The sequence below is a fragment of the Nannobrachium achirus genome, assembly GCF_963921795.1.
Source record: "Nannobrachium achirus genome assembly, chromosome: 13".
Taxonomy (NCBI): domain Eukaryota; kingdom Metazoa; phylum Chordata; class Actinopteri; order Myctophiformes; family Myctophidae; genus Nannobrachium; species Nannobrachium achirus.
The window spans coordinates 60,904,655-60,932,230 of record NC_137833.1 but is presented as its reverse complement, the minus strand read 5'-3'; the positions used below and the strand labels follow the sequence as shown (position 1 = coordinate 60,932,230).

At 40.0% G+C, this 27,576-nt stretch overlaps 1 protein-coding gene across 1 annotated transcript in view; it reads right to left on the bottom strand.

The window, feature by feature from the left end:
- Nucleotides 1–5,346: 5,346 nt before the first annotated feature.
- The window catches only part of LOC308297481 (glutathione S-transferase P-like), a gene marked incomplete at both ends in the record, with an annotated part of 26,722 nt that continues 4,492 nt past the window's right edge, over nucleotides 5,347–27,576 (bottom strand). The window contains 6 exons of the mRNA XM_080740886.1: nucleotides 5,347–5,535; nucleotides 7,173–7,274; nucleotides 10,050–10,153; nucleotides 10,873–10,960; nucleotides 11,091–11,197; nucleotides 21,640–21,675. Of these exons, the coding sequence (XP_080597012.1) occupies nucleotides 5,347–5,535; nucleotides 7,173–7,274; nucleotides 10,050–10,153; nucleotides 10,873–10,960; nucleotides 11,091–11,197; nucleotides 21,640–21,675 (626 nt within the window). The remainder of the gene's footprint in view (nucleotides 5,536–7,172; nucleotides 7,275–10,049; nucleotides 10,154–10,872; nucleotides 10,961–11,090; nucleotides 11,198–21,639; nucleotides 21,676–27,576) is intronic.

Sequence of the window (27,576 nt, the reverse complement as noted above, 5' to 3'; positions counted from 1 at the left end):
TTCAGCCCGGCTCCAAGTTCATATGCTCGGCTGTGAAGCCAAGGAAACAGCGGTCGTTTGGGAGGGAGACACGCCGACTTCCAATGCTTGTGCGGATACATTGTCAGCTGGTTCTCGCTCTGACACACGAGTCCACACACACACACACACACACACACACACACACACACACACACACACACACACACACACACACACACACACACACACACACACACACACACACACACAGCTTTGTCTCGCTAGTCGCCGACCGTTTTAAAGAGAAAAGAGAGCTTAAACACAACTTTGCTAGTGTTCCGTTCCGTGTTGATAGGTTTTCCACAACGAGTTGTGACTGTGTGATGACATGCATGCAGCAAGAGAGGCGGCACGTCTATAATGTGAGCTTGTAGATTAAATGTTTTCGACAGAGCTCGAGCGTTTGTGAGTGTGAGAGCACCACTGGTGCTGCTGCCTGCTGGAGCTGCTACTCACTGGACCTCCAGTCATTCAGCGTGCAGCGAGGGCCAGTCAGATATGTATCCGCCCTGCAACGCTCATTCATCGGCCACAAACGTTGTCATGACATGGACCTCCAATATTTACAAGCGACTTCGGCACTAGCCGTTAATAAAGTATGAATGGACTCCCCCCGAACTTAAATAATTTCGGGTCGGGGAGCCCTCCCGAACCGAAATTAGTTAGGCTCCTTATTAGAGTGTGAAACGACCCTAAGGGTAAACGTGGGATAGGAATAGATCAGTGGTTCTCACCACTCGTATAAATAATGCCTGAGCTTGATGTAATTTGTTGCACATAATAGTATCGTGCAATTTTTGAGCGGTGGTCACACCGTCTCCATAGCGTGGCCGTGTGTGTAGGTATGTTTGTTTGTTAGTTTGTTTGTTTGTATGTGGGTGGGTCTGTATGTAGCCTCAAGCCTGTGTAGTACCTTTTCTGACCACACATGTTAAGGGAGGGGCGCTGTTGTCCAGGCCACACACACACACACACACACACACACACACACACACACACACACGGGGGGGGGGGGGAGAACCACCGCTCAGTTCACACGGGTGTGATTTTTTTTTTAACGTTTCTCTCGCGTCATGCCTATTAATTCAAACAATTTCTGACTTGATAACTGGTCTCCGCAGAATTCCGCAGAATCATGATTATGTTCTCTGTGGAATCAAGACTTTTTCTCCGCAGATTCCTGGAGGGACTAACTAGTGCTAATCTGCTTCTGCTACATTATTGTACCCCATAATAAGTAGAAGTAGGCTTACCCTCGCTCTGGTCCACAGCATTAGAAGAAGTCCTCAGCTAGGCCTACCCCATGTGGCAAGCTTTAATCTAAAATGTTATCAAATAGTGCAATGCGTGCATTCTTAAACAATGTTTGGCTATGAAGTTGGATCCTATACCTTACATTAAGGAATCATATCCCCTATCCCCACATACTTACATATTTTCTTTTGCTTGATAAGCTGCCACAAAAGCAATATTATCATTGAAATTGGATTGGATATTTTCAGCCATGCCTTACCCTTTACCCCTAAACCTTTTGGCATGTTTTACTATTTCAAAAAAACATTTTTGAGCGGTGCAAACCGCTCCTATGTCCTGCTTTTTACAAAAATGATGATGTCACTAAAGATGATGACATGAGTTAGCCAGACCAATGAAACACTTCGATTCTGTTGATTTGTCCATGGTGTCATAGGCACAGAGGCACCCGATTGGTTCACCCTGATTTAGAACGCGTTTAGGCCGGAGAAAACACTTCATAAAAAATGATTTCATAGGCACAGAGGCACCCGATTGGTTCACACTTTAGGACGGAGAAAATAGTATGGTGTCATAAACATGGTGTCCAATCAAATGCTTACTTGATCATAATCAAATGTCATGGCTACATGCAAAGACCAATCAAATAATGTGTTTAGTCAAAAGAATAGTACGTCATAGACACAGAGTCTGTTCATGTATATTATGAATTGACCAAACTGAACAGACTATTGAATTTGAATTTCAAAATTGTATTAGATGAATATCACCCATAAGCAGAGAAAATAACCACACTTTTAGACAGACTGTGGATAATTTCACAGGTTATAAATGACAGGCAGCAAGTTTAAAATACAAATAAACAGCCTTTGAAAAACCTCTTAGGTCTTAGTCTTGGCCTTGAGCTCTAGAGGCAAATAAGGTCACTTATCGTTGTGACTTGGTTGTCTAACTGACGACAAGGACCACCAGAGTCCTCAGGCTCTGGTAGCAGAGCTGGTCCAAACTTCTTATAAGGTCTCGGTGTAGATGCGATATTACTAATATATTCATCTTCTGGCCTCTTTGGTTTTCGAATGGCTTTGCCTTCAAATATTTTGGCTTTGCCGAAATAATTAGTATAGTGTCATAAACACGGAGACACAAATACCTCTGATTGGTTGGCTTTCGCCAATATCTACTGTTCATGTTATGAATTGACCAAACTTAACAGACCATTGATTTTGAATTTCAAAATTGTATTAGATGAATATCACCCATAAGCGGAGAAAATAACCACACTTTTAGACAGACAGTGGATAATTTCACAGGTTATAGATGATAGGCAGCTAATACAAGTTTAAAATACAAATAAACAGCCTTTGAAAAACCTCTTATATGATATAATATCTTCAATTACAAAGGGAAAAGCATAGGAAAAAACAGGCTTGAAAATCGAAGTCCACAGTATATCATACTCCCTAAATATGTTTGCACCGCCCACTTCGCACGGGTGCGATTTTTAATATTTCATATAGCTGATCTACCAGATCATAACGTGTTGATGTAGATCGGCTATTTGAAATATTAAAAAAAAAAAGTTTCTTCTTTCTTTTCTTTTTTTTTCAACATAGTAAAAAAAGGCAAAGAAGTTTAGGCATAAGGGTAAGGCATGGACACAAATATAGCTTTGAATCTATTAACTAAAAACAAAAAACTGAGAGAGAGAATGTGGCAGAGATAGACATGAAAATATCTTTTAAAAACCCGAACACCATTTCAGTTCTCACTGTGCAGAGATGTGATGTCTGGACATATAAACAGATGCATGGACCGCATATATGGTTGGATGGGTACGTGAGATAAAACTGGATGTATTATATTGTAAATCATATCAGCCTGTCAGTTATGTATGAAGTTGTACTTCTAGCCAGTAGCCATACACTGTGGTTGAGCAGCTGTGGACTAAAAGCATAGCGTGCAAAGCAGTTGTTTTAGATTCACAGTGTGCAACATAACCAGCCATCCATATGTGTATTTATTCTGAGACAAAGTAAAAGCTTGCTACAGTGGTGGCTTTAAAGAATAACAAGAAATGTAACAAAAAGAGGATTAAAGAATATTCTCCCAGGGCTTTCTCTCTCTCTCTCTATCTCTCTCAACTTAGATTTATGCATGCTGTCGAAAGACGTGGCTTTCAAATCAGCCTTTCAACCCTGTTTTCCCTTAACTTTAGATCAAGTTGGAGATGATCATCTTTGCACTGCTTTAAATGCTAGATGCAAAATATAATTTGTGGGTTGTTTAATGCTAAACGTGAAGAGAAATGTACAGACAAGACAGATTACCACACACTTGCATCCTGTTATGAAGAGACACACATGGGGGAATTTTGGTTGAAATGAAAAACAACAAAATATGCAGAAGTAACTTGGTCACTCAGGAGACAGCGGTTTGGGGAAGTGAATCCAGGCACAGGCTGGCAGAGATGTATACAGTATATACCGTCCCCTTCAGAAGGCACATTGGGCAGCGAGATGTCGGACGTCAAAAGCACCAATCTGACAGAGAGAGCCCCCAGGATTAACATAAATTTTAATTCTGTAGAAGAAAGTATGGAATGGAAATGATCAACCGTTTGGTGCATCTCTAACCTTTGAAAGGGTGATAAGAATTTATTCTGCATTCTTACTATGATGATTATTGTCATTATAGTGTAAAAAAGGAAACGACGATTTAGACTAAATTGGGAACATTGATATGTACTTTGGATGCTTTTGCCTTTTTCTATTTCTGTAAAGCCTTTATTTCTTTAATACATTTTTTACATTACTTTTTTGTATTTTTTATAAGCAACATTAGGAAAGGTATAGACATACATATCTGCTTAAATATGGGGTGTTGAACCTATAATCTAAGTGTGGCCTAATTTGTTGGGATATTGATTCAAAGGTTTAGTTCATGTTCAACAAACACCTCCTTGGAGCTATTTATCCTAGATTCAAAATTACTACTCTGATACCACACCAACAGTCAAATCCAGCAGCGAACTACAGTTAATCTCAGGTTACAGAGGAGGACCACTCACCACTGCATTGGGTCATAAGCAGAGGATTCTGATGTTGAAATTAGGAGGGATGGATGTAGTTTGATTTCAGAGCGAGTCGTTGTAAATATACGCTTAAAGATGTCTATTGTTATTTAGGTCTTCTAAAACCTATTCAAATGGATAGCGTGACGCAATCCTGTATGGGATTGCGTGGATTAATAACAACGCATGCACAGTGCACTAACCCATCTACAACTGCAATATGGTGGCAGGAAAACAGCCAGGTCATCGCTGATCTTTGAAGGGAACACTGACTCTAGACCACTGTTTCTCAACGTCTGGTCCAGGCCCAGGGCCCACCAGAGGTCTAAAGCAGGCACGTGCACACATAGACATCAAAGGGGGCTTGAGCCCTTGCCCTTTTATCCATCTGTAAAAAAGTGCCCTCTCCAGACAATGAATGCAGTGTTTACTATGGTGAAAGAAATGCAAATGCCCTCTTTCCATGTCATACCTGCAGGCGGCATTCAAGCCTTGTCCAAACTCTCCTGAACTTGAATGCAGCATATGTTGAAAGAATTGCCCTCTCTGTGTAGAAATCCATGCCATACGCCACATCTCCAGTACTGACTTGATTATGCTTAGTTCAGTGTGGCATCACGCACCGAAAATTGCCGACCTCCAAGCTCACAACGTGTCGCAGTGTGACGCGTTGTGAGCTTGGAGGTTTGCTATTTTCGAAAGGCCCTTTTATAAATGTCAACCCCTGCCTCTCTATCATTCTCTGCACATCCCTGACCCTGACATTTACCCAAGTTTAATGGTAGAGTGAAAGGAGATTGTTGAGGATATCACAAACATTATTGACACATGGTATTGTATATCATTGTGAAACTTTATTTTTTGCAGCAAAACTATACACTCATTTATGTGTTCTTACTACCTAATAAAAGCTACTGTATGTAGAAAAAGATTTACCCTATTGTGGTTAAACATATAATCTTTTTCTATGGTTGAGGTTTCAATATCGTCAACAACGGTACTCATTGTTTGCCATTGCCATTGATTGGCAACTTTTTATAAGCATCAGAGTCAATGAAGGTCTTGATTTTAGGGCGGGCTGACGTCTTTTTCACAAAGCCCTTCAGTGTGGGGAAGGTGTCCAGGCAGGTTGGGCACAGCACCAAGTGGTTGAGCAGGAGATCAAACAGGTTGTAGTCAGCATATGAAATCTGGACCAATACAATAATGAATTAGATAATGCTTTGAAGATCATTCTCATTTACACCAACAGCTATGGGATCAAGCAGTTAAACCACAAAATTGATATGTATATATATCGTTGTTGTCAGTTGAAAACCTTGTATGTCCAAAACTGTTCGTTTTGCATTTTTCATTTTGAAAATGATTTAAACTAGTGAAAACAGCCAATCTACAAGCACACACTTGTGTGCTTGTAGATCTGCTGTTTTCACTACTTTAGTGCGAAGGCCTTGCACAATGAGGCCTTCGCAAAAGAACATACACATTTGAAACTTGGAGATACAAGGTTTCCACCCGACAACGACGATATGCTAATGATGGAGCAGTTATTCTGATATGAAATGTAGGCCTTTCGTGCAGCCTACCATACAGTATGTTGGACACTGCAGGTGGAAAGTTCCTGCACACTAATCTAAAAAAGTATGTAATGCAAATAAAATATAGAGTATATCCATTACCATAATCTATACCTGAAATCAACAATCCTAAGAATAATGTTATGCATCATGTTTTGTTTAATGTGACTGAACATCATGACAGCATTTGGGCTTTTCAGTATTGGGATTGGGAACACACATGCACAGATGAAAAACAACCCGGCCTGTATGAAGTTGCAAAATGACCCATGACCTAAAATGAGTTTGATAGCCTTGCTCTATAGTGCCACCTTTTGGCCGGGGTCTCTGTTGGTTGTAAGGAGCAGCATGAGCTCTAGGGCAGTGGTTCTCAACCTTTTCAGGCCACGACCCCCAAAATAATCATATTTTAACTGAGGACCCCTCCACGCCCCACCCTGACATGAGGAGTTTTACAATACATTAAAAAGAATTAAGACATTTCAAAATGTAATCATCCTGAGTTAATGCACTAATTTTGAGAGCCCTAATCTAATAGATCTCTGCTGTCGGGCCGAAACCTCCTATCTCCAAAATGTTAATTTTCTGGATAATTAGCTCAAGTGGAGTTAGGAGGTTTTGACCGAAGGGCTTTTTACTACTTTTCATTGGTTCAATATTATTTTAACCAACACACAGATGTAAAGGGTGTTCAACAGCACATATAAAAAAAAAAGAGAGGGCCAATCGGGTGGAGTTAGCTGGTTTGGCAGAAATTGTGGAGTTAGGAGGTTTTGTCCCAAGCACTTTTTACTACCTTCCATTGGATCAATATTATTTTAACCAACACTCAGATGTAAAGGGCCTGATTTATGCAAAAAAAATCAAAAAAAAAGAGTTAAGAGGTTTTGGCCAGACAGTGACGATACTGTATTTATTATACATTTACTGAATCTCTGTCTATCCCTCCATTTTGTCTGTCGGCTTGGGCAAGGTCTGACTAAACGACATCAAACTTGCCGCGTGTGTCCCGGATCACCCGGGGTGTGCAGTGTCGAGTGGGAATTCCATCAGACCAACGAATGCAGAGATATGAAAAACCATGAATATCTGTCTGCAGGACCGTGGAGGACGCACTAAATCTTTGTTTTTGGGGGAGGTGTTAGACATCGGCTTCTCTTATTGGATTCAATCTGGTGCCCAGACCGGTCTAGTACTGTACTAAACACATTCTGATACAGATTTGACCCAAACATTTGCAGTCAGTTTACCTTGTCCCCAACCAGGAACCCGCTTTTGTTCTTGGCCATGAAAGCTTCAAATTTGTCCAGGGAGTTGGGCAGGTCCGTTATGTATGCAGCTTTGCCAGTCTCCTGTTACATGGAGACACAATAATACATTATGAATGTATATTAGAGCCTTTTATTTGTTTATTTTGGACAGGGGTGGGTAACTTTGATGATGGAGAGGGCCACTATATTTCCAACTTCACTCCAGAGGGCCACATTGCATATTGCTACGTCCTACTTTGTCAATCTAGTATCTCATACAAAAGAAGCAAAAATAGCAGATCTACAAGCTCAAAACGCATCGCGCTGCGATGCGTTTTGAGCTTGTCGGCTTGATCGGCTATTTTTGCTTCTTTTAACCCTCTAAGGCCCGCATTAAGAAATACTTGAAATAAAAAATTGAAAAAAATCAGATGGTGTTGTAGGAGTCCTATTAAGAGGAAAATGTAATGTTTTTTTCAAAAAAATGTTTTTGTAAGATTTTATAGCCATAAATCAAAAATCATAAATCATGCTCTAATTTACATATGGGGGATATTTTTCACAATAATAACATATGTACATGTTCTAGACATTCTAATGATCACCAAAAAAAATAGTACAGGCATTTTACTTATGTTTTTGTGAGGTATAGCTTCCATGAAAAAGTGAGATGTTGTTCGTCAAAACTCTGGAATTTCAGCGGGTGTGGCGGGTGTGAATGTCAGCCCATGTGGGGGGTATTTATATGCAAATATTGTGGCCAATGGCATTGTAATACTAAACAATAGAATCCAATGGTGGTGTTTAGGTGGTAGGGGGAGCTAAAATAAAATGATTTAAACCTTTTTTTGGATAAAATGCAAACGTTGTAATATTACAACCGTGGGCCCTAGAGGGTTAAATTGGAATCCTGAATTCTTTTTTGATATTTTTGAATTGGAATCCTGAAAAAATAACATTTTGTATTAATTTCAAACACATTTAGTTATATACTCATGTTAACTTTATGAACTTAAATACAAATAAATACATTGGACATAAAAAAACACATTTAATACTAGTCATTAAGCTACTAATATAGACTGAAGGAATTAAAGCAGGTCATGTTTGGAATTGTAACGGCTGAAATCAATAATATATCGGTATTCCAGTATCAACCTGCGGGCCGCATTAAGTGAAGGTGGGGGCCGCATGTGGCCCCCGGGCCGCCAGTTGCCCATGTATGATTTAGGAGAAGGAGAGTATATAGAGACAGGACATTAAAGGAGTAGTTCACCCCCAAAATGACTTTTTTCCTATTGATTAGTCACGCTATGGAGACTTGAGTTCAATGATACTTTTTTTGTATTCGTCGCATTCCTAAGACAAACATTTGATTATAGTAAATGTACCCCCATTGATTCTGGATGGGGACCCAAATGCATTTGGGTCAGAATCAATGGGGGTAAATTTAGGGTCAAGGGTCAAGTATATTTTAGACCCATTGATTCTGACTCAGAGCTTGTGTCCCCATCCAGGGCCTTGCATTTGGGTCCCCATCCAGAATCAATGGGGGTAAATTTACTAAATCATTTTTTTGTTTTAGGAATGCGACAGATACAAAGAAATATCATTGAACTCAAGTCTCCATGGCATGAGTAATTAATAGAAAAAAAGTCATTTTGGGGGTGAACTACTCCTTTAAAGGCAGAGAGGAGGAAAGACATGAATGGAACTGTCCAGAATCAAACTGGAGACCTTGCCACCATTTGGCATCAACTCACTGACCAGTGCCTCCCATCTGTGCCTTGTTTTACATTTGAATCTTTCAGTCTTCTGACAGATCAAAATGTACAGAGCATTGACAGAAGGATGCTCTGGTATATTTTCATACAGTATACGCTGTTGTTTCACACTACATTTGCCAAAGGCCTAGAGACACAGGTGTGCAGATAGTTAGAGTATTCTGACAACAGAGTCTATTAAGACAAACTCAATCATGATTACTCTGAAATGACTACTTATTGTACACATAATTATTTGTATTTCTATAACTAAGAATAGCCTCAAGGTTCATAGTAAGTTTGATATAAAAGTATGTGTTCTAATTCAAGTGCAAGACTGTATGACTATTAGAAAACCCAATACACGCTCATACACTATATAACATATACATGTTAATTTGAAATTAATAATATGAAGTAGCTTACAGAAAATGGACAGGAAAGTGTAGTTTCACATATGGCTTATTATTCTAATATTAAGATTTAGGATTAAGTGAAAGAATGCATGACCATAGTTTTCCATGGAATGGAATCTACAGTAGTTCATGCTAAATAGTTACAAGGATGCACTAGACTAGGGCATTAACCAGAAAGTCTACATATCGACTCAGTCGACTTCATTACACAAGTTGACTCCCACCAGGGAAAGTCAAAAGTTGAGAAGAAAAAATAAAATCAGTCATTATTTTTGCTCCATGTGTGCGTGTGTACATTCAAACAATAGGATTGCTTATTGTCAAGGACAGAATGACTCTCTCCTTTTCCAACTGTGTTTTTCCAATGAAATGAGGTGGAACTGCTCCAATATTATATAGGAATTAGGATTATTATTATTATTCAATGATGCTGGTTTCAGTGGAATCTATGATATTAATAACATCAAAACAAAAGCCTCACTTACCCCCTCCCCTAGTCAATGTGATGACGCCATCAAACGATAAAGTCACCTTTAACTCAACTTTTTACTGAGTCGAGTCGACTTATAAAAATCACAAGTCGTTAATGCCTATAGGATGCGGCATGATGGAAGGTGTTTGCATGAGTACACAGGACTACAGATGAATCTGTGTTTCTGTGTGTACTGTGTAGTGTCAGTGTGTAGTTTCAGACTTACATATTCTTGGTAAATCAGCTTGAGATATTTCATCCGTAGGTCCTCCACACCATCATTCATCATGTCAATAAGGGCAGCCTCCCTGACATCTTTACCATAAGCACCTGAATGGGAAATTATTAGTTATAGTTTTAGTACCATCTTCAGGGGCGTCACAAGGGAGGGAGGGGGAGTGGGACAGGGTTACTAGGGCCCAAGGTGGAGGGGCCTTAATTATTTTATACTTTAACTATTGAAAAATAGCAGATATACCAGCTCACAGCGCGGCACCGACCTTGTAGATCTGCTATGTTTGAAAAGTCATGAAAATGTGTGCAAAGCTTCTATATAAGCGAATATTTGTAAGGTTTTGAGATGGGGGTCTGTTGCCAAATACATATCATTTTGGGGGTCCACTGACATAGAAAGTCAGTAGGATTTGAAATATTCAAAGACTTGCACAAATTATCACGACTTTTCAAAAATAGCAGATCTACAAGCTTGCAGCGCGGCACTCGGTGCCGCGCTGTGAGCTTGTATATCTGCTATTTTTAGTAGTACCCAGGGCCCAGAATTTGGTGCGACGCCCCTGGGCTCGGGTATCAAACCTGCAACTCGCTTCCAGGCATTAGATCCTATACACCTTAACCACTAGGCCGTCAGCTCCTGCATAACAGTATTTATCATTAAAGTAAAGCAAAATACTTTCCTGTAAAATAATAATCTGCCCTAATCTATGATTGGGTTTGTTAAGCCAGTGTGGCTAGGTGATGATAGAAGCATCCTTTATTTTATAGCTTTGTTAGAGCTACAGCATAAAACTCCTCAAAGAAGAAGAAATTACCATGTTTGCGTCCAAGGTATCGCAGAATGGCATTTGACTGACTCAAGCTCAAGTCTCCATCCTCAAATATGGGCAACTGGCCAAATACCTAACGTAAATGCAGTGGGACAAAAAGTGTTACCTCAAACAACTGAATCTGAAGAAACAATTTAGAATACCTTTAACAATTTAAAAGACAGGGCAGGCCAAAAGAAGATATTATAAAGCAGACAACTAACACATCTAGCTTTCAGGTCTCCCTTCATCCAGTCGTCAAAGCTGACAACGATCTCTTTCCATTCCTGGCCCTGGTCAGCCAGCATGATCCTCATAGCGCCACAGCGGCCTGAAAGCACACAGCACACACAACACATTAGTCTATAGCAGGGGTGGGCAACTTTGATGATGGCGAGGGCCACTATATTTCCACCTTCACTCCAGAGGGCCACATTGCATATTGCTATGTCCTACTTTGTCATATCTCATACAAAAGAAGCAAAAAATAGCAGATCTGCAAGCTCAAAACGCATCGTGCTGCGATGCGTTTTGAGCTTGTAGATCGGCTATTTTTGCTTCTTTTGAATTGGAATCCTGAATTAGTTTTTGTTATTTTTTTTATTGGAATCCTGAAATGTAACATTTTGATTTAATTTCAAACACATTTTATATACTCATGTTAACATCATGAACCTATACAAATACATTGGACATAAAAAAAAATACATTTTAATACTACTATACTAGTCATTAATAATAATAATAATAATAATAATAATAATAATAAAACTTTATTTGTATAGCACCTTTCATGACATGAAATGCAGCTCAAAGTGCTTTACAGAGCATAAAATGAAGCACACGTGCTTAACAGAGAAAAAGTAAAATAGAAATAAAAAATACATAAAAAAGAGATAAGTAAAATGATTACAATAAAGCAAGAAAAAATAAAAGCATAGAACATTGAAGAACAATTTCAGAGCCGTGCGGACGTCAGTAGCAGCATAGGGATTAAAAAATTTAGCTAAAAGCAAGAGTAAAGAAATAGGTCTTGAGCTGTGCTTTAAAGCTATCCACCGAGGCTGCCTGTCTTAGGTGTAGTGGTAGTTTATTCCAAGCTGTCGGTCCATAGAAGCAGAAAGCTGCTTCACCATATTTTTTATATGTCATTGTTGGCACCTCAAGTAGGTCTGCACTAGAGGACCTGAGTGGGCGGGTTGGAACATATCTATGCAGGCAGTTATAGAGGTACGAAGGTGCCAGACCATTTAGAGCTTTATAAACAAGTAAAAGAATTTTAAAATCAATCCTAAAAACAACCGGGAGCCAGTGTAGCGACGCTAAAACTGGAGTAATATGTTCTCTTATCTTAGTTTTTGTTAAAACTCTGGCTGCTGCATTTTGAACAAGTTGTAATCTGTCAGTTGTTTTCTTTGGCAGACCAGAGAGAAGTGCGTTGCAGTAATCAAGCCGAGAGAAAACAAAAGCGTGGATCAGCGTTTTTGCATCGTTCAGCGACAGATAGGCTCTAATTCGCGCAATATTTCTAAGGTGAAAGAAGGCAATCTTCGTGACATGATTAATGTGTGTATTAAAATTTAATTCAGCATCAATGATCACCCCCAGGTTCTTAACAGAGGTGTTATTTTCTTTAGCCAGGTTACCAAGTCTATTTATTATTGATTCTCTCTGGGCAGTAGAACCTATTATGAGAACTTCTGTCTTGTCCTCATTTAGCTTGAGAAAGTTCTCACTCATCCAGCATTTTATGCTGGACACGCACGTCAGCAATGGGTCTAGAGCACAGGGGTCGTCCGTAGCCACCGAAAGGTACAACTGGGTGTCATCAGCATAGAAATGGAAATTCACACCGTGAGCGGAAATAAGTTCTCCCAGCGGCAGTATATAGAGGGAGAATAATAAAGGACCAAGAATCGAGCCCTGTGGAATACCAGAGCAGATGTTGTGTTTGTTTGACTCGAAGTCAGCTAGATTAACAGAGTAGCTTCTGCCTGTCAGATAAGAGCAAAACCAGGACAGAGCTGTACCTGACAGTCCTACCCAGTGTTCGAGACGTTGTATTAGAATTGTATGGTCAATTGTGTCAAAAGCCGCCGATTGGTCCAGCAGTAGGAGAACGGACACATCTTTGTTATCAGCAGCCACCCTAAGATCATTAATAACTTTTAAAAGTGCAGTTTCTGTGCTGTGTCCTTTCCTGAAGCCGGATTGGAATTTGTTGTGCACCTTATTGTTCTGCAGAAACACATCCAATTGATGAAAGATAATTTTTTCTAGGACCTTGCCCAGAAAAGGCAAATTAGAGATGGGTCGATAATTATCCAGCACGGACGGGTCAAGGTTGGGTTTTTTGAGTAAGGGTTTAACTACAGCCGTTTTCAGTGAGTCTGGAAAGACACCTGATTGTATAGAGCTGTTTACTATTTTTAGGATATCTTCAATAACACAGTCTACAACCTCTTTAAGAAACGGCGTGGGTATTGCATCCAGCGAGCAAGAAGACGATGTCATTTGCGATATGGTTTTACGAAGTTCCTCTTCATCAATTGCACAAAATGATACTAGGCTCCCCCTAGATTTATCGATGCTTTTACACATGGCACCATTAACCGCATTTGCATTTGTGACAGTATTATTCGCAATACCAGCTCGAATGTTAACAATTTTGTTGTCAAAGAAGGATGCAAACTCATTACACTTTGCTTTAGAGGCAGGGAGTGACTGCTTGTAGGACTGGGGGGGGTTTAAAAGGCGTTCAATGGTAGAGAATAAGACCCTAGCATTGTTCTTATTCTCATTAATAATTCCGGAAAAATAGGCCTGCCTAGCCAGACGCATGGTTTTATTATAGGTGGCTGTTGACGCCTTAAATATCTGTAGGTGGATAGTTAATTTATTTTTTCTCCAAGCTCGCTCTGCTCTGCGGCATTGTTTTTTGAGTGAACGTATATGATCGTTTATCCAGGGTGTTACTTTGGAATTATATTTCTTTTTAGTTTTCATAGGAGCCACTATATCCAGAGCTGACTCCAATTTAAGATTAAAACGTTGAACCATATCATTTACTGAGGGAATATCAGGAAGGCGGGGTGCACACGCAAGAAGGCTGGCAAACTCTTCTGCTGCCGAGGAACCGAAAAATCTCTTTTTTATAGTATATTCTCTATTGTTTTTTTCTAGATCAGAGACAGTCATATTAAAACACAGTAAATAGTGGTCTGATAAATCAGGCTTAGCGATAATCCTGTCCATAGAAATATTTAGCCCTTTAGAGATCACAAGATCAAGGGTGTGGCCTTGATTGTGGGTTGGCCCGGTAACATGCTGATCAAAATCAAGGGAATGCAGTAACTGTAAGAAACTCATAGCTGTAAGATCAGTAACAGTGTCCACATGCAAGTTAGTATCACCAGCAATAAGGGTTCTCTCATAGTCCGTGGAACAGATAGATAGAAGTTCAGATATTTCTGTAAGAAATAAGGCTTTGCTACATTTTGGTGGGCGATATATCGTAATCATTAGAACAGAGGATTGACTCTCAAATAAGTTAGCTTGATATTCAAAGGATGAAAAACTTCCAAAGGACAGGCACTTGAATTTAAAAATGTCAGAGAAAATGTATGCCAAGCCTCCGCCTCTTTTTCCTTCGCGCACTGATTGAATAAAGTGATAGTTTGGTGGGCAGGCGACGCCAAGTGCAAAAGCTCCATCGTTGCCCAGCCATGTCTCTGTTAAAAAGATTATATCTAATTTCTCTTCACAGATTATATCATTTACAGAGGAGGACTTGTTTAAAAGTGACCTGATGTTAAAAAGTGCCAGGTTTATTTTATGACATTTTACTGTACTATAGCCCCTACAGGGAATGTAAGTTAAGTTAGCTAAATTAGCAGAGCCACTGCTTATCCTGGACTCTCTATTTGAAATTACAGTAGAAATGTTGTGAGCCTGCTTAATAAAAGCGCTTGAAGGAGCATCGGGTCCAGATACGTTAGTTGCTGGGTATAATGGACCCAGCTGACATCAACGGCTAAACGTATTGTCCAGCTGGGAGGCCTGGGTCTTCTGTCGTTGTGGTCGTGGAGGGATGGGTGGGGGCGAAAGCACCCAGGCCACAGATTTCTGGGGCACGGCCGGGGCAATTTCAGGCGTTTTCAGGGATGGTGGTTGTGGTGCCGGGCGTTTGTCCTGTGGTGGTTGTGCCGCCGGGCCATTGACCGTGTGTCTGGCCGGGGTCATTTTTAACGCAGTGTTAATGAGTTCATTCATTCCATTCGTGAATTCTAGGAGAGGCATTGGAGATAGGGAGAAAGAGGAGGATTGGGGTGATGGGGCGGTTGTACCCGCCCCCTCCTCTTCCTCTGTCAACTCTCCGTTGTCAGTTGCCAGTTCACTTTGCTCACTGTTCGGGCCAGCCACGGCTGAAGCAGGGAATCCACAAAACTCTTCTTCATTACTGTCCTCTTCGAACATTTCCCTGAGTGACTCCAACTCTGCATTCATTCGTCTACTCCACTCTTCAGCGGAGATGTTGTCCATATTCAGTTCCTCGTCAGGGAGGGCAGGGACAACAACGGTAGCTCCTCCGTTCACCAAGGCCGTTCCCCCCTCGGCCGAGGGGGGCAGTTCAGTAACCATACTGTCATGCTCGTCAGGGAGGGCAGGGACAACGGAAGCTCCTCCGTTCGCCATAATCAGTTCCTCGTCAGGGAGGGCAGGGACCAAGGCCGTTCCCCCCTCGGCCGAGGGGGGCAGTTCAGTAACCATAACACTATCTCTTGTTATGGATTCTTCGTGGGTTGCAGATAAGAGTTGTTCATCACAATCTGTTGTTTTGGATTGCTGTGTTCTGGCCAAGGCCAGAGCATGGAGAACATTCTGCAAAAATATCTTTGCTCCTAGCTTATTTAGTTGCCGTTCATCAGCAAATAGGTGTCTTCTGTCGAAGAAAAAACTGAAGTTGTCAATAAAATGCACATTTTTGTCGGTGCATGCAGCTAAAAGCCATTTGCTCAGAGAGAACAGTCTGCTGAAATTCTCGTCTGTGCCTCTCATAGGCGGTAGGGGACCGCTGATCCAAAGCTCTATGTCACTGTTCAGGAAGCTCAATGTGTTGAATAGAGCCCTGAAATTCTCCTTTAAGATTTCTGACTGTTTTTCTTCTGTGTCATATGTGCCAGTATGTAGAATCAGGGTTTTCACCGTTTGGTGTTTGTTGACAAGATCCAGAATTCTGTCTTTCATGTCAGAGACTGTGTCTTTGGGAAAACACATAACTTTTGCCTTCTTCTTTCTTATGCTTTTGACACCTTTTAAAGCAGCATCGCCCACAATCAAAATGTCAGGATCAATCACTGAGGTGGTTCTTACCCTGCTGGGTGGGACGTTCTCTCTGTCAACAGGGGGACTTCGGGGGGCTTCTAGTAGCTGTTCTGTTAGCCAGCTTGGGGAGATGCTACCCCTGTCATCCTCGGCCAGTGGCGTGAATCTGTTTGCCAGCTGCACACTCGGTGTGTGTGGAGATTGGACTGCGTTTGACTTTTTAGCAGTGTTTTTCCCCTTGGCAGTTGCCCATTTATGGAGGGGGGTCGAAGCAGCGCTGTGCCGGGGTAATTCCGGCCATTCGTCGGTGATAAGAGGGCTTTGGGAGGGTGTCCTGCCCGTCGTCCGTTCTTTCATCTTTGGCTTTGCACCAAGGGAATTCCAGGCGAGTGGTTTATCCAGTCTTTGGGTTTGTTTTAATTGGAATAATTCCGTTTCCAGTACTGCAATCCTCTGAAGCAGTTTCTGATAAACCCTTGTAGAAATGGTTGGTCCGGCCATCTTGCTAGTTAGCTAGAATTAGGCTACTAATATAGACTGACGGAATTAAATGTTCATGTTTGGAATTGTAACAGCTGAAATGAATAATATATCAGTATTCCGGTATTAACCTGCGGGCCGCATTAAGTGAAGGTGGGGGCCGCATGTGGCCCCCGGGCCGCCAGTTGCCCATGTATGGTCTATATAGTGTTTCTCAGATAGTGGTCCACAACACAGAAATAGATCACAAGACATTCTGACAAGTCACAAAGAACTTGAATATTAGAATATTGTGTTATTTAAAGCTGTATTGTTTGATATTTTGTGTCATAAGGTGGCACATGGTAATGGGAGACCTGGCTGGCACTGAAATAAAATGGCTTGTTATTATTAGTTCCCTTGTTTATCAGTAGGATACACATATTGCACGAGGTATCTTTAAAGGAAATTGTAGGAATAAAAAATTAAAGGGATATTTCCACTCAACAGGGAGCAGTGGTAGGGCTTCTCTCCACATACACACCCATTGTAACTTCAAACTTCATTTTAACCATGATAGATTCATTAAAAACACCCATTATTTTTTCTGGTGACTCATTTTACCTTCCTAATATGTGAGCAGACCGTGTTTTTTCGATAACTTTCTTCATTTATTTTTAATAATTATTTGGAAAAATGGAAAAAATGAAATACAAAAAAAAAATTATTAAAAATAAATGAAAACAGTTATGGAAAAAACACGGCCTGCTCACGTATTAGGAGGGTAGTAAGAGTCACCAGAAAAAGTAATGGGTGTTTTTAATGAATCTATCATGGTTTAAATGAAGTTTGAAGTTACAATGGGTGTGTGTGGGGAGAGGCCCTGGGCCTGGGGGGCCTGATAACATTTACATCAAATATCTAAATATACAATCAAGCAAATTAAAAACTGTTCAGGGTATTCATAAAAGCCTGATTAGATGATAAAATTACCAAAAGTTTTTTTGAAAGTGAAATACCCCTTTAAGCATAACTGAAAATCTATCTTGATTTGATGGTATATAACACAAAATTCAGGTAATGGTAAGACCAGAACCAATGACATATTACATGATCTAGGTGTACAAGGGTCTGTGTATATAGATGTACTGAACAGGTTGCATATCGTCGTTGTCGGGTTGAAACCTTGTATCTCCAAGTTTCAAATTTGTATACGTTGTTTCGCAAAATAAAGCCATGCTCATCGTACAAGGCCGTCGCACAACAGTAGTGAAAACAGCAGATCTACAAGCACACAACGCCTCGCACCGCGAGGCGTTGTGTGCTTGTAGATCGGCTGTTTTCACTAGTCTAAATCATTTTCAAAATGATAAATACAAAACGAACGGTATTTGGACATACAAGGTTTTCACCCGACAACGACGATATACTGTATGCATGCATGCATAGTTGGTAAAATGCTCAGTGTTCATTTAACTGTGAGTGTATCTGGTATACCAGGGGTCTTCAACGTTATCAGGCCAGGGACCCCTTAGCTGAGAGAAAAATTAAGCAGGGACCCCCACAACCTTTTCATAGATTCCATAATTTCATTGTTTTTTTTTTTCACAGCACAATCATCAGTGTATTTTGGATTCATGAAAATGTTCAGATATTTAACCACTTGAACCATCAATACTTAACAAACTTGACCTTTCACACTTCACTTAGCTCACAACGCCTCGCGCGGCGAGGCGTTGTGAGCTTGTAGATCAGCTATTTTTTCTCAGAATATGAACACTAGGGTTCAAGTGGTTAATATAAAAAAGAAGGAAAAAAGTTCCTATCACTCAAAGATTTGGAGGACCCCCTGTAGTAACTCTGGGGACCCCCTAGGGGTTGCAGACCCCCTGTTGAAGAAATTTGTAGTATACAAATGGACAAATGCACACTTAGGATTTTACTGCATATTGGGTGCACGCTCTATTTCTTCACCCTTTTGTCTTCTTGGCCAAACACCCCAGGTCGGAGTGGGCTGAAACTTTCCATAACGTTGTGTTATGATCCGGGGGAAGGTCATGGGCAACCATCTGCAACCATGTTTTATACTTTAATGTGTAACTTTGTCATGCCCATGCACACCTCAGGTCAAATTGGGCTGAACGCTTTGATAGTGGTGTGTTATGATCTGGGCAAGGTCATGGGCAACCTTTTTAAAATGTTTTATACTTTAATGTGTAACTTTTACACAACCACACCCCAGGTTGGATTGGGCTGGAACTTTCCATAGCTTATTCTAAGTTGGTGTGACACAGCTATAGCATGACTTCACAGACTGGCCTCCAGGGGTCATCACCATGCTGTTTTGCCATGGACATACAAAATGAGTGGACAATAATATTGTCAGAAACACAAAGAGATAGTCCTGAATCAGTGGTGTAAAGTAACTTACTTACATTACATACATTTACTTAAGGACTGTACTTAAGTACACTTTTGAGATATTTGTACTTTACTTGAGTATTTGCCATTTCACTTTTACTTCTACTCCGCTACATCTCGGAACCAAATATCGTACTCTTACTCCATTACATTTATTTAAAACCTTTAGTTACTAGTTACTTTGCAGATATACATTATAATATAATAAACGTACGTTAACCACTTTAGCCATGTTTTATACATTGGCTATTTGAAAATAGCCAATCTACAAGCTCACAATGTGTCACATTGTGAGCTTGTAGATCTGCTATTTTCAAACATTTTGTACTTTTACTTTTGGCACATTAAGTACATTTTGATAACAATACTTCCATACTTTTACCCAAGTACATTTTGAATTCCGGACTTTGACTTGTAAGGGTGCCCTCACACCAAAATACCTATGAGAGTGGAATCTGCGTTCCGCCAATGCATTTCAATGATAAGGGAGCGTTTTTTGCAGAAATCCTCTGCTGGCATGAAACCGCTTCACTCTCATTGAAATGCATTGGCGGAATGCGGATTCCACTCTCATAGGTATTTTTTGATACTTTTACTTAAGTGAAATATGTGAGTACTTTTTACACCACCGTGAATGACCATAACAGCTCTGTAACTCTGAGAGTGTACAGCAGGGTTCCCCAATAGGCGGCCCGCGGGCCATTTGCGGCCCGCGGGGGACTACTGTCTGGCCCACACCAACCCCAGTAATAATGGTGGTATAAGAGCAGCAACAACACTAGTATATCGTCATTGTCGTGTGGAAATCTCCTATCTCCAAATGTGTACGTTCTTTCGCAAATTATACAAGGCCGTCGCACAAAAGTAGTGAAAACAGCGGATCTACAAGTGCGAGGCGTTGTGTGCTTGTAGATCGGCTGTTTTCACAAGTTTAAATCATTTTTAAAATGATAAATTCAAAACGAACGGTTTTGGACATACAAGATTTTCACCCGACAACGACGAAAACTGTCGCTGGAGTAGCGGGAACGCCACCGTCGCCCCCTGCAATGTTGTGGCCCTCGGCTTGGTACCCTAGACATAATTCGGCCCTTGGGGAAAACTAATTGGGGAACCCTGGTGTACAGTACATATGGAAGCAAATGGATCCATATAGGGTCCATTTGTACCCTCTCAGAGTCATGGGGGTCCTTGCACATAAAACACTTAAAAACCACTGGTGCTATTGATATGACACTAGTACAGTGGCATTAGTACAGTGTCATACATATTCTGAAGAAAACCTGGAGACTTGACATTCAGTAATTGGGTATTATGATCAAAATAATAACATTTAAAATGTTATGTGAAACAGAAAACCAACAATGTTAATGATCCTTGCTGGCCTCCAATTAATCAGAAGTCATGTCAAATGTTGGCCTCTAAGACTATTTGCACAAAGGCAAAGGTCTATTGCTGCACCTTATGTACACATCTGTATCTGCCATTACTCTCAACCTCATGCAACTATTTTTTACCTTGTGTTCATTCATACATATCACTATGCTATGTACCAGTATATACCGGTATACTGTATATTCTTCCGCTATAATCAATTCAGGAACATTTGCTTCAGCCTATTGCCATTGCTTTTCTTTCTATCTCTATTCTTTTCACTTTTCCTGAAAACTACAACATGGTGGAGCTTGTACAAGAAAAAGGAATTTCACACACTTCTTTACAACTGTAAACCTGTTATGTGACAATAAACCGATCTATCCACTGCAATGTGAACTGTTTTTTTGTTGTTGTTGTTGTTGTCGTTTTTTTTTTTTTTTTTTTCATCAGCTCCCAGTTTGGTATCACTTCACCAAAACATGAATAACAACCTAATAATAAATCAGGATCACATTTTTAATTTTCTTTGACAGCCTGCATTTTCATTCACAGTGGGTGCAGGTAGTATATACTGACAGAGTGCATCTCTCCACTCCGACATGTCTCCTTTCCGACATGTCTCCGTCCATTCCGACACTAACCCTATCTCTAACCCTAACCCTAAATCTTAGGCCCATGGGAGTGTCGCCACTCCGACAATAAGAAGTCAATTTCGGAGTGGCGACATGTCGGAATGGAGAGAGCCTCCCATACTGACATGTATAGACCATACAATCTAAATGCTTAAAATGAAGACGGTGTGAAGCTTGCACAAAATAATTGTTGTTATGCAAGCAGTATTCCTTCTAAATCCACGTCTGCATTAAATGTCCCCATACCTTCAGAAGATGTCGCTCATCACTCTTCAAGTAATTGCAGATTGTGAATTTAGGAGGAATATTGATGGAATGTCAGCAATCTGCCAATCTGGCTGGCCATCAAAGAAAAGGGAACGCCCTCTCTGTCTGTTCCTCTTCCTTTGAATATATATCAGTCTGTCTTGAGCGATTAGCAATCTGCTGACTAAACCTTTAATGGGTGTTTGTTCTTAATTTGTTTTCTGATAAGCAAAAACACATTTAACATTCTACTGATACATTTAATATTGTACTGTACAGAGATCACTAAGATCAGGCTATGATTCTCACTTACCTCTCACTGAAAAGTATGTGATGGTGTATGAAGCCACTGTGGAAAGAAATAAGGGCGTGTTAGAGACTCTATAAGCTGCAAGTTTGTGTTCACTTTACATGAAGCAAATCAGTGCTAAAAACTTTCCATGATTCTCACTATTCCCCTAAGTTGAACATTCGAACATCCACATTGATATACAAATTGACAGCAGCCTGTCAAATTACATACAGCAATATATGTTCCCAAATGCCTGTGCAATTTCAATTGATCAAATGACGTTCTGTGCTCCAGTCCTTTAACTTACTTGTAATGAAAGAAGAAGTATTTAAGGTGCAGAGGAAGACCGCAGCATGCAGCAAAGTAAGTATTATGGCTGAGATGATGTTGCAGTGTGAAAAGACACGGTTCAGTCCTCTGATTTTTGTATGGAGGTTTTGTGTTGAGTCACGGTGACAAAGGTGACAAAGGAGCCCACCTTGCCCTAAGAAGGCGGAGTCGACACATTCACCATGATATTTACTTATCATTCAGATGTCAGTGTCAAATCTAAGAACATAAGCAAGAACAATATTCATTAACACGGTAAAGAAATTAAGAATATAAAAAAGCGAAAATGTAAGTATGTAAAGATAAACATATATAAGGATTAAAGATATATACATGTGTATGTGTCATGATGTAGATGCAAACTGACAATGAAGTATAGATAACACAATGTAGCTATGAATACAATATAGATTATACTTTGTATGGATAATGCAATCCTACCATCAACTTCTCACACATAATGTTTTGAATGTATTTTATGCATATCGACATTGTCGGGCGGAAACCTTGTTATGTCCAAAACCATTTGTTTTGTATTTATCATTTTAAAAATGATTAACTAGTGAAAATAGCAGATCTACAAGCACACAACGCCTCGCACCACAAGGCCTTGTGTGCTTGTAGATCTGCTGTTTTCAATACTTTTGTGCGACGGCCTTGTATGATGAAGCAGGGCTTTGCTTTGCGAAAAGAATTACAAATTTGAAACTTTGGAGATACAAGGTTTCTGCCTGACAGTGACGAAATACAATTCCAAACAGAAGCAAGCTACCGTAGAAGCAGGTGACAGAAATTCCAAGCTCACTAAGCATAAAGGGTGAAACCTGTCCAACTCGTTGAGTTCATATACAGTAACTTTAATCTGTTGATGCATCATTGATTTGCACAAGGATTAGGCAGGCACAGGCCTATCACATGAGCAAGTCTTTGTTAGTGTCAAGGTGAAAGTTTAGGAAGGCTAAAGGGCAGTTTAGCTGTTTCATTCTAATGAAATAACAGAATATACTGCAATGATGCATTACACTATGTGCTCCCTTATCCAACACTAATATAGTGTCTATAAATATACAATGTCTTCTGCTCTTGCACATTTCTGACACTGTTTTAAAATGGTTATCATAATGCTATTTTACCTGTACTTTAACTTTATCTCTCATTCATTATTACAGCTTTTCTTTTTATAATTATTATCTTATCTAGTATACAGATCCTTCTCGAAAAAATAGAATATTGTGTAAAAGTACATTTTCTTGAAACTTTCATATTGAAACTTTCATATATTCTAGATACATTGGACATTCAGTGAATTATTCCAAACCTTTTCTTTGTTAAAACTTTGAATTTTTATGGCATAATATACAGTATTACACGAGACCACTCAAAACAAGGATTTATAATAGAAATGTCAACCTTCTGAAGTAGGAGTTGCTCGAAGTCCAGTGGGAGGTTTTCGAAGTCAGTTATGATTTGGGGGGCTATGGCATCTGCAATGCTTTTTTACACAATATTCTCATTTTCCGAGAAGGATCTGTACATTGTACTGTTGTGTTAGCAAAGTCGGAACATGTCCAAATAACCAACAAAATGATCATGTAAAGTATGTTAAGTAAAAAATAATCTTTATTCTTCATGGACAAATTGAACGACAGCTTTGACCACTGTGGGAAAAGTACAAAAATAGATGAAATATTCAGAGAACTCTTTACTCCCGTTAGTATCACTCACAGTCAGAGACAAAAACAACTACATCATGTCCAGTTCAATTTTCTGTCACATTTCAATGTTTATCCCCCAGAGGCAGGAACTTATCTCGCCATCGCCAGACTAGAGCAAAATTATTTAGCTCTGACAGATTTGTTTTGCAGGAACTAACACAAAGGCTCAAAGGAAGAAATACACAGTATAGGTGAAGAGGAGAGAGAATATAGCTGATTGAGAGAGGGAAGGGAGAAGCTGCTTGACACAGGAGATAAGAGAGAAGGAAAGGTGACTGGGACACATCTGTCCTCTAAATCCTTTTAAGGCCGCGAACCCCCAAAATAATCATATTTTAACTTGGGACCCCCCACCCTGATGAGCACAGGGTTGATGCGTAACATTTGGTATAATTTGGTTCTGACATTGTGAGCATGTAGATAGGCTATTTTCACAATTTCTGCCCCTAATATTTAGCAATTTGGCCAATGTTCGATTTGTCATTTTAGAGTTATTAAAAAAGTCCAATTGTCACTTTAGAAATGTGCAGATACCCTCTATAAACATAAACTGTTTACTGTTGAGTGAGAAAACAATGTTGCACATTAAGTTAGTCATCCGGGGACCCCCCAAAATAATTTGGGGACCCGCTTGGGGGTCCCGACCCACAGGTTGAGAACCACTGCTCTAAAACCGCATGGTGATGATACGTTGAGCTCTATTCACCGTAAATACTGTAAGCGAAAATACTAGCCAAGCTTGTAGATCGTCTATTTTCACACAAAATATTTTTTACCAATACGACATGCCGAAAATAGGGATGCCAGGTTGAAACAGCCTGGTTAAGAATGAAGAATAGCTAAGGTAATAAAACTCTGATATCCACTTTGGCCCATTTTACACTGTGGGTTAAATTGAGGATTTTTTTCTTACTAAGGACATTTTGTGAGAATTCCTTTGATTGTATTTACTTACTTACTTAGTCGTATTTCACTTCAAGGCGCGTAGAGCCAACCATGGCAAACAGATCTCTCAAGATGAGAAAAAAAGAGGACAGATTCTATAACAAGTCAGCACACAAGCAAGGTTCAGTGATTCAGAAAGGCTTATCACCAGACTGATGAAAAAACATACTTACTATATAGGATGCTGTGACATTTATTATATCTCTCTATCTTTGTTCCTGCAATGGTGCATGCTAGGCGCCACATAGTGCCTTTGAAATCAATTCAACCTTTTGATTGATATGCTATGCAAATGTTGTTTATTTAAATTATTACGTTGAATGAAAATGCATTATTAGTCATATTGTTCGAATTTTGAATGATGCCCAAGGGACTACTGGAGAGGGCATATGCCTCGACATTTTCAACCAGAAACTCATTATTAAAGTTTAAAGTTATACAATGTAAGTACAATGAGAAGTGTTGTAAGCTATAGCCTAGATATCTAAATAAATGCATGTTGATTTTGATTATCTACTGATTGAATAAGTATAAGTACAAACAGACAGAAGCAGTTTATTTTATTATATATATATATATATATATATATATATATATATATATATATATATATATATATATATATATTTTTTTTTTAAATTTAAATCTCAGGTACCACGTGTAAATATGTAGATATATGTTATTGTCCTTCTTCTCTTTCTTTCTTCTATGGAAATAACGACACAATGGAACTATGGACGAAAACAAACTTCACCCACTCCTTTACTTCTGTAAACCTGTGATGTGACAATGAAGTTGATTCTAATTCTGTTTACATGGAGGTCCTGTTTTACTCAATTCATAGAGACGTATAGGCAGGGTTGTCAACATTGGATTGTCAGAATCCAGGAGATTTCTTTTTTGGGGGGTGCGTGGAACTCCCCAACCGGGGTCTGGGGGGTCCTCTCCCCAAAACGTATTAATAGATATCATATATTTTCCTGTGTTCTGTTGAATTTTGTGTCATTTATACTGAAGTGAATATCTACGGTATATGATCTTGCATGCATTACCCCCACCACTAAAGCGGGGGGGTATGGGGGTCCTCCCCCATAACATTTTTAACATAGTAGATTTAATTTCCTGTATTCTGGTGAATTTTGAGCATGTTTGATACTTTTATCAGGCTTGCTTTACTAGCATGGGTACAATTTCAGCCTTAAAATGCCAAATGTAGGTGTACATGTGATGACTGAAGCAAAGGACATCTTTAATGACTTCTCATCTTTAAGTCATTACTTAAGTGAATATCTGTATGATCTTTCTTGCATGCATCGCCCCCACCCCTAAAGCGGGGGGTCTTGGGGTCCTCCCCCAGAAAAAAAATGAACATAGCTGTCATTTCCTGTGTTCTGGTGATTTTTGGGAGTTTGATACAAAATCCAGGAGATTTGCCAATCCAGGAGATTCCCAGGAGATGGGGTCAAAATCCAGGAGACTCCTGGGAAATCCAGGAGCATTGACAAGCCTGCGTATAGACTACTACCACTGCCAGAATACATGCTAGGGTCAGGGTGCACGCTTCTTGAAAACGTTCTTCGATATGTCTGGGAACTAACAGGTCTCTGCCTCTAAACCACGGGAGGAAGATGTCAGGAAACACATCCAGGAACCACCAGCGGACTCTGAACCACCATGAGCTCCATGACTCTAATCGATAAACAGGGACCAACACAGAGATGAAGACTGCAAAGATTACTGCAAAGCAAACTGCCATCAGAACAGCCTCTGTAGAGAGATCAGATCAGATAAGGCCATGATTAGTTAGTTTTAGCTGGATAGTTAGTCCCACTAGTGTAGTAGTAGGTACAATAGCAATGCTTACAATAAAAATGTATAGAGCTATGAACAAAGACTCTATACTATAGCAATGATTACAATCAAAATGTTTAGATATTTAACACTGTTACTGAACACTCTATAGAAATGATTAGTTTCACAATATAGAGCTATTTAACACTGTTACTGAACAAACACTCTATAGCAATGATTACTACAATATAGAGCTATTTAACACTGTTATTGAACAAATTTACACTCTATAGTCTATCTATAGCAATGATTACTATCACAATATAGAGCTATTTAACACTGTTACTGAACAAGCACTCTATAGCAATAATTACTATCACAATATAGGCTTAGAGCTATTTAACACTGTTACTGAACACTATAGCAATGATTACTACCAGTAAGACTCCCTAATCGGGAGATAAGCGACCGTAGGTCCACAAATAGGGCAAAAATTTGTTTTTCCCAAATCTTCCTGATCCATGTTGATGACATGAGTGTAGACATGCTGTGTAGTGATATTCGTGATTTTAGGGCAAAAACTGTAGGAGCAGTGTCCAAAAATGTGTTTTAAAAATCGGCCTGAAGGTGGCGCTACAATAGGGCCATGTGAGAAATGAGGGGTGGGGTCTCCGCGTTGCCTTGGCGGACGAATAGGTACCAACCCCGGCTCTCCCGGACGCTCCTAGCCCGAGTTACGGCATTTTATGTGTGCTGCAGTGGCAGGGGGTCCTCCACTGGGGGCGCCACCACTTTTGCATCCGTTCTGGAGCACCAGGAGTCGGTGGTCCCCGGGAATTCCCCGTGAGCAGCCCCGTTGGGGTGGTCATTTGGTCATTTTTGCACATTTGGTCATTTTTTACATCTGGGGGTCCCCCAGCCGGGGGTCCTTGGAGGTTGTAGTTTGGCAGGCAAGGAGTGTGTGTGTAAAATCTGGCATGGATCGGGTCAACGGTTGTGGAGATATGAGCAGGGCAAAAGTGTGACGGACGGACTGACTGACTGACTGACTCACCCACGGACAGCCGGTGGAGGTTTCTACAGTAAGTAGCTCCCTACGGTCGCAATCACAATATAGAGCTATTTACTGGACAAACACTCTAGCAACACTCTAGGCCTATAGCACAATAGAGAGCTA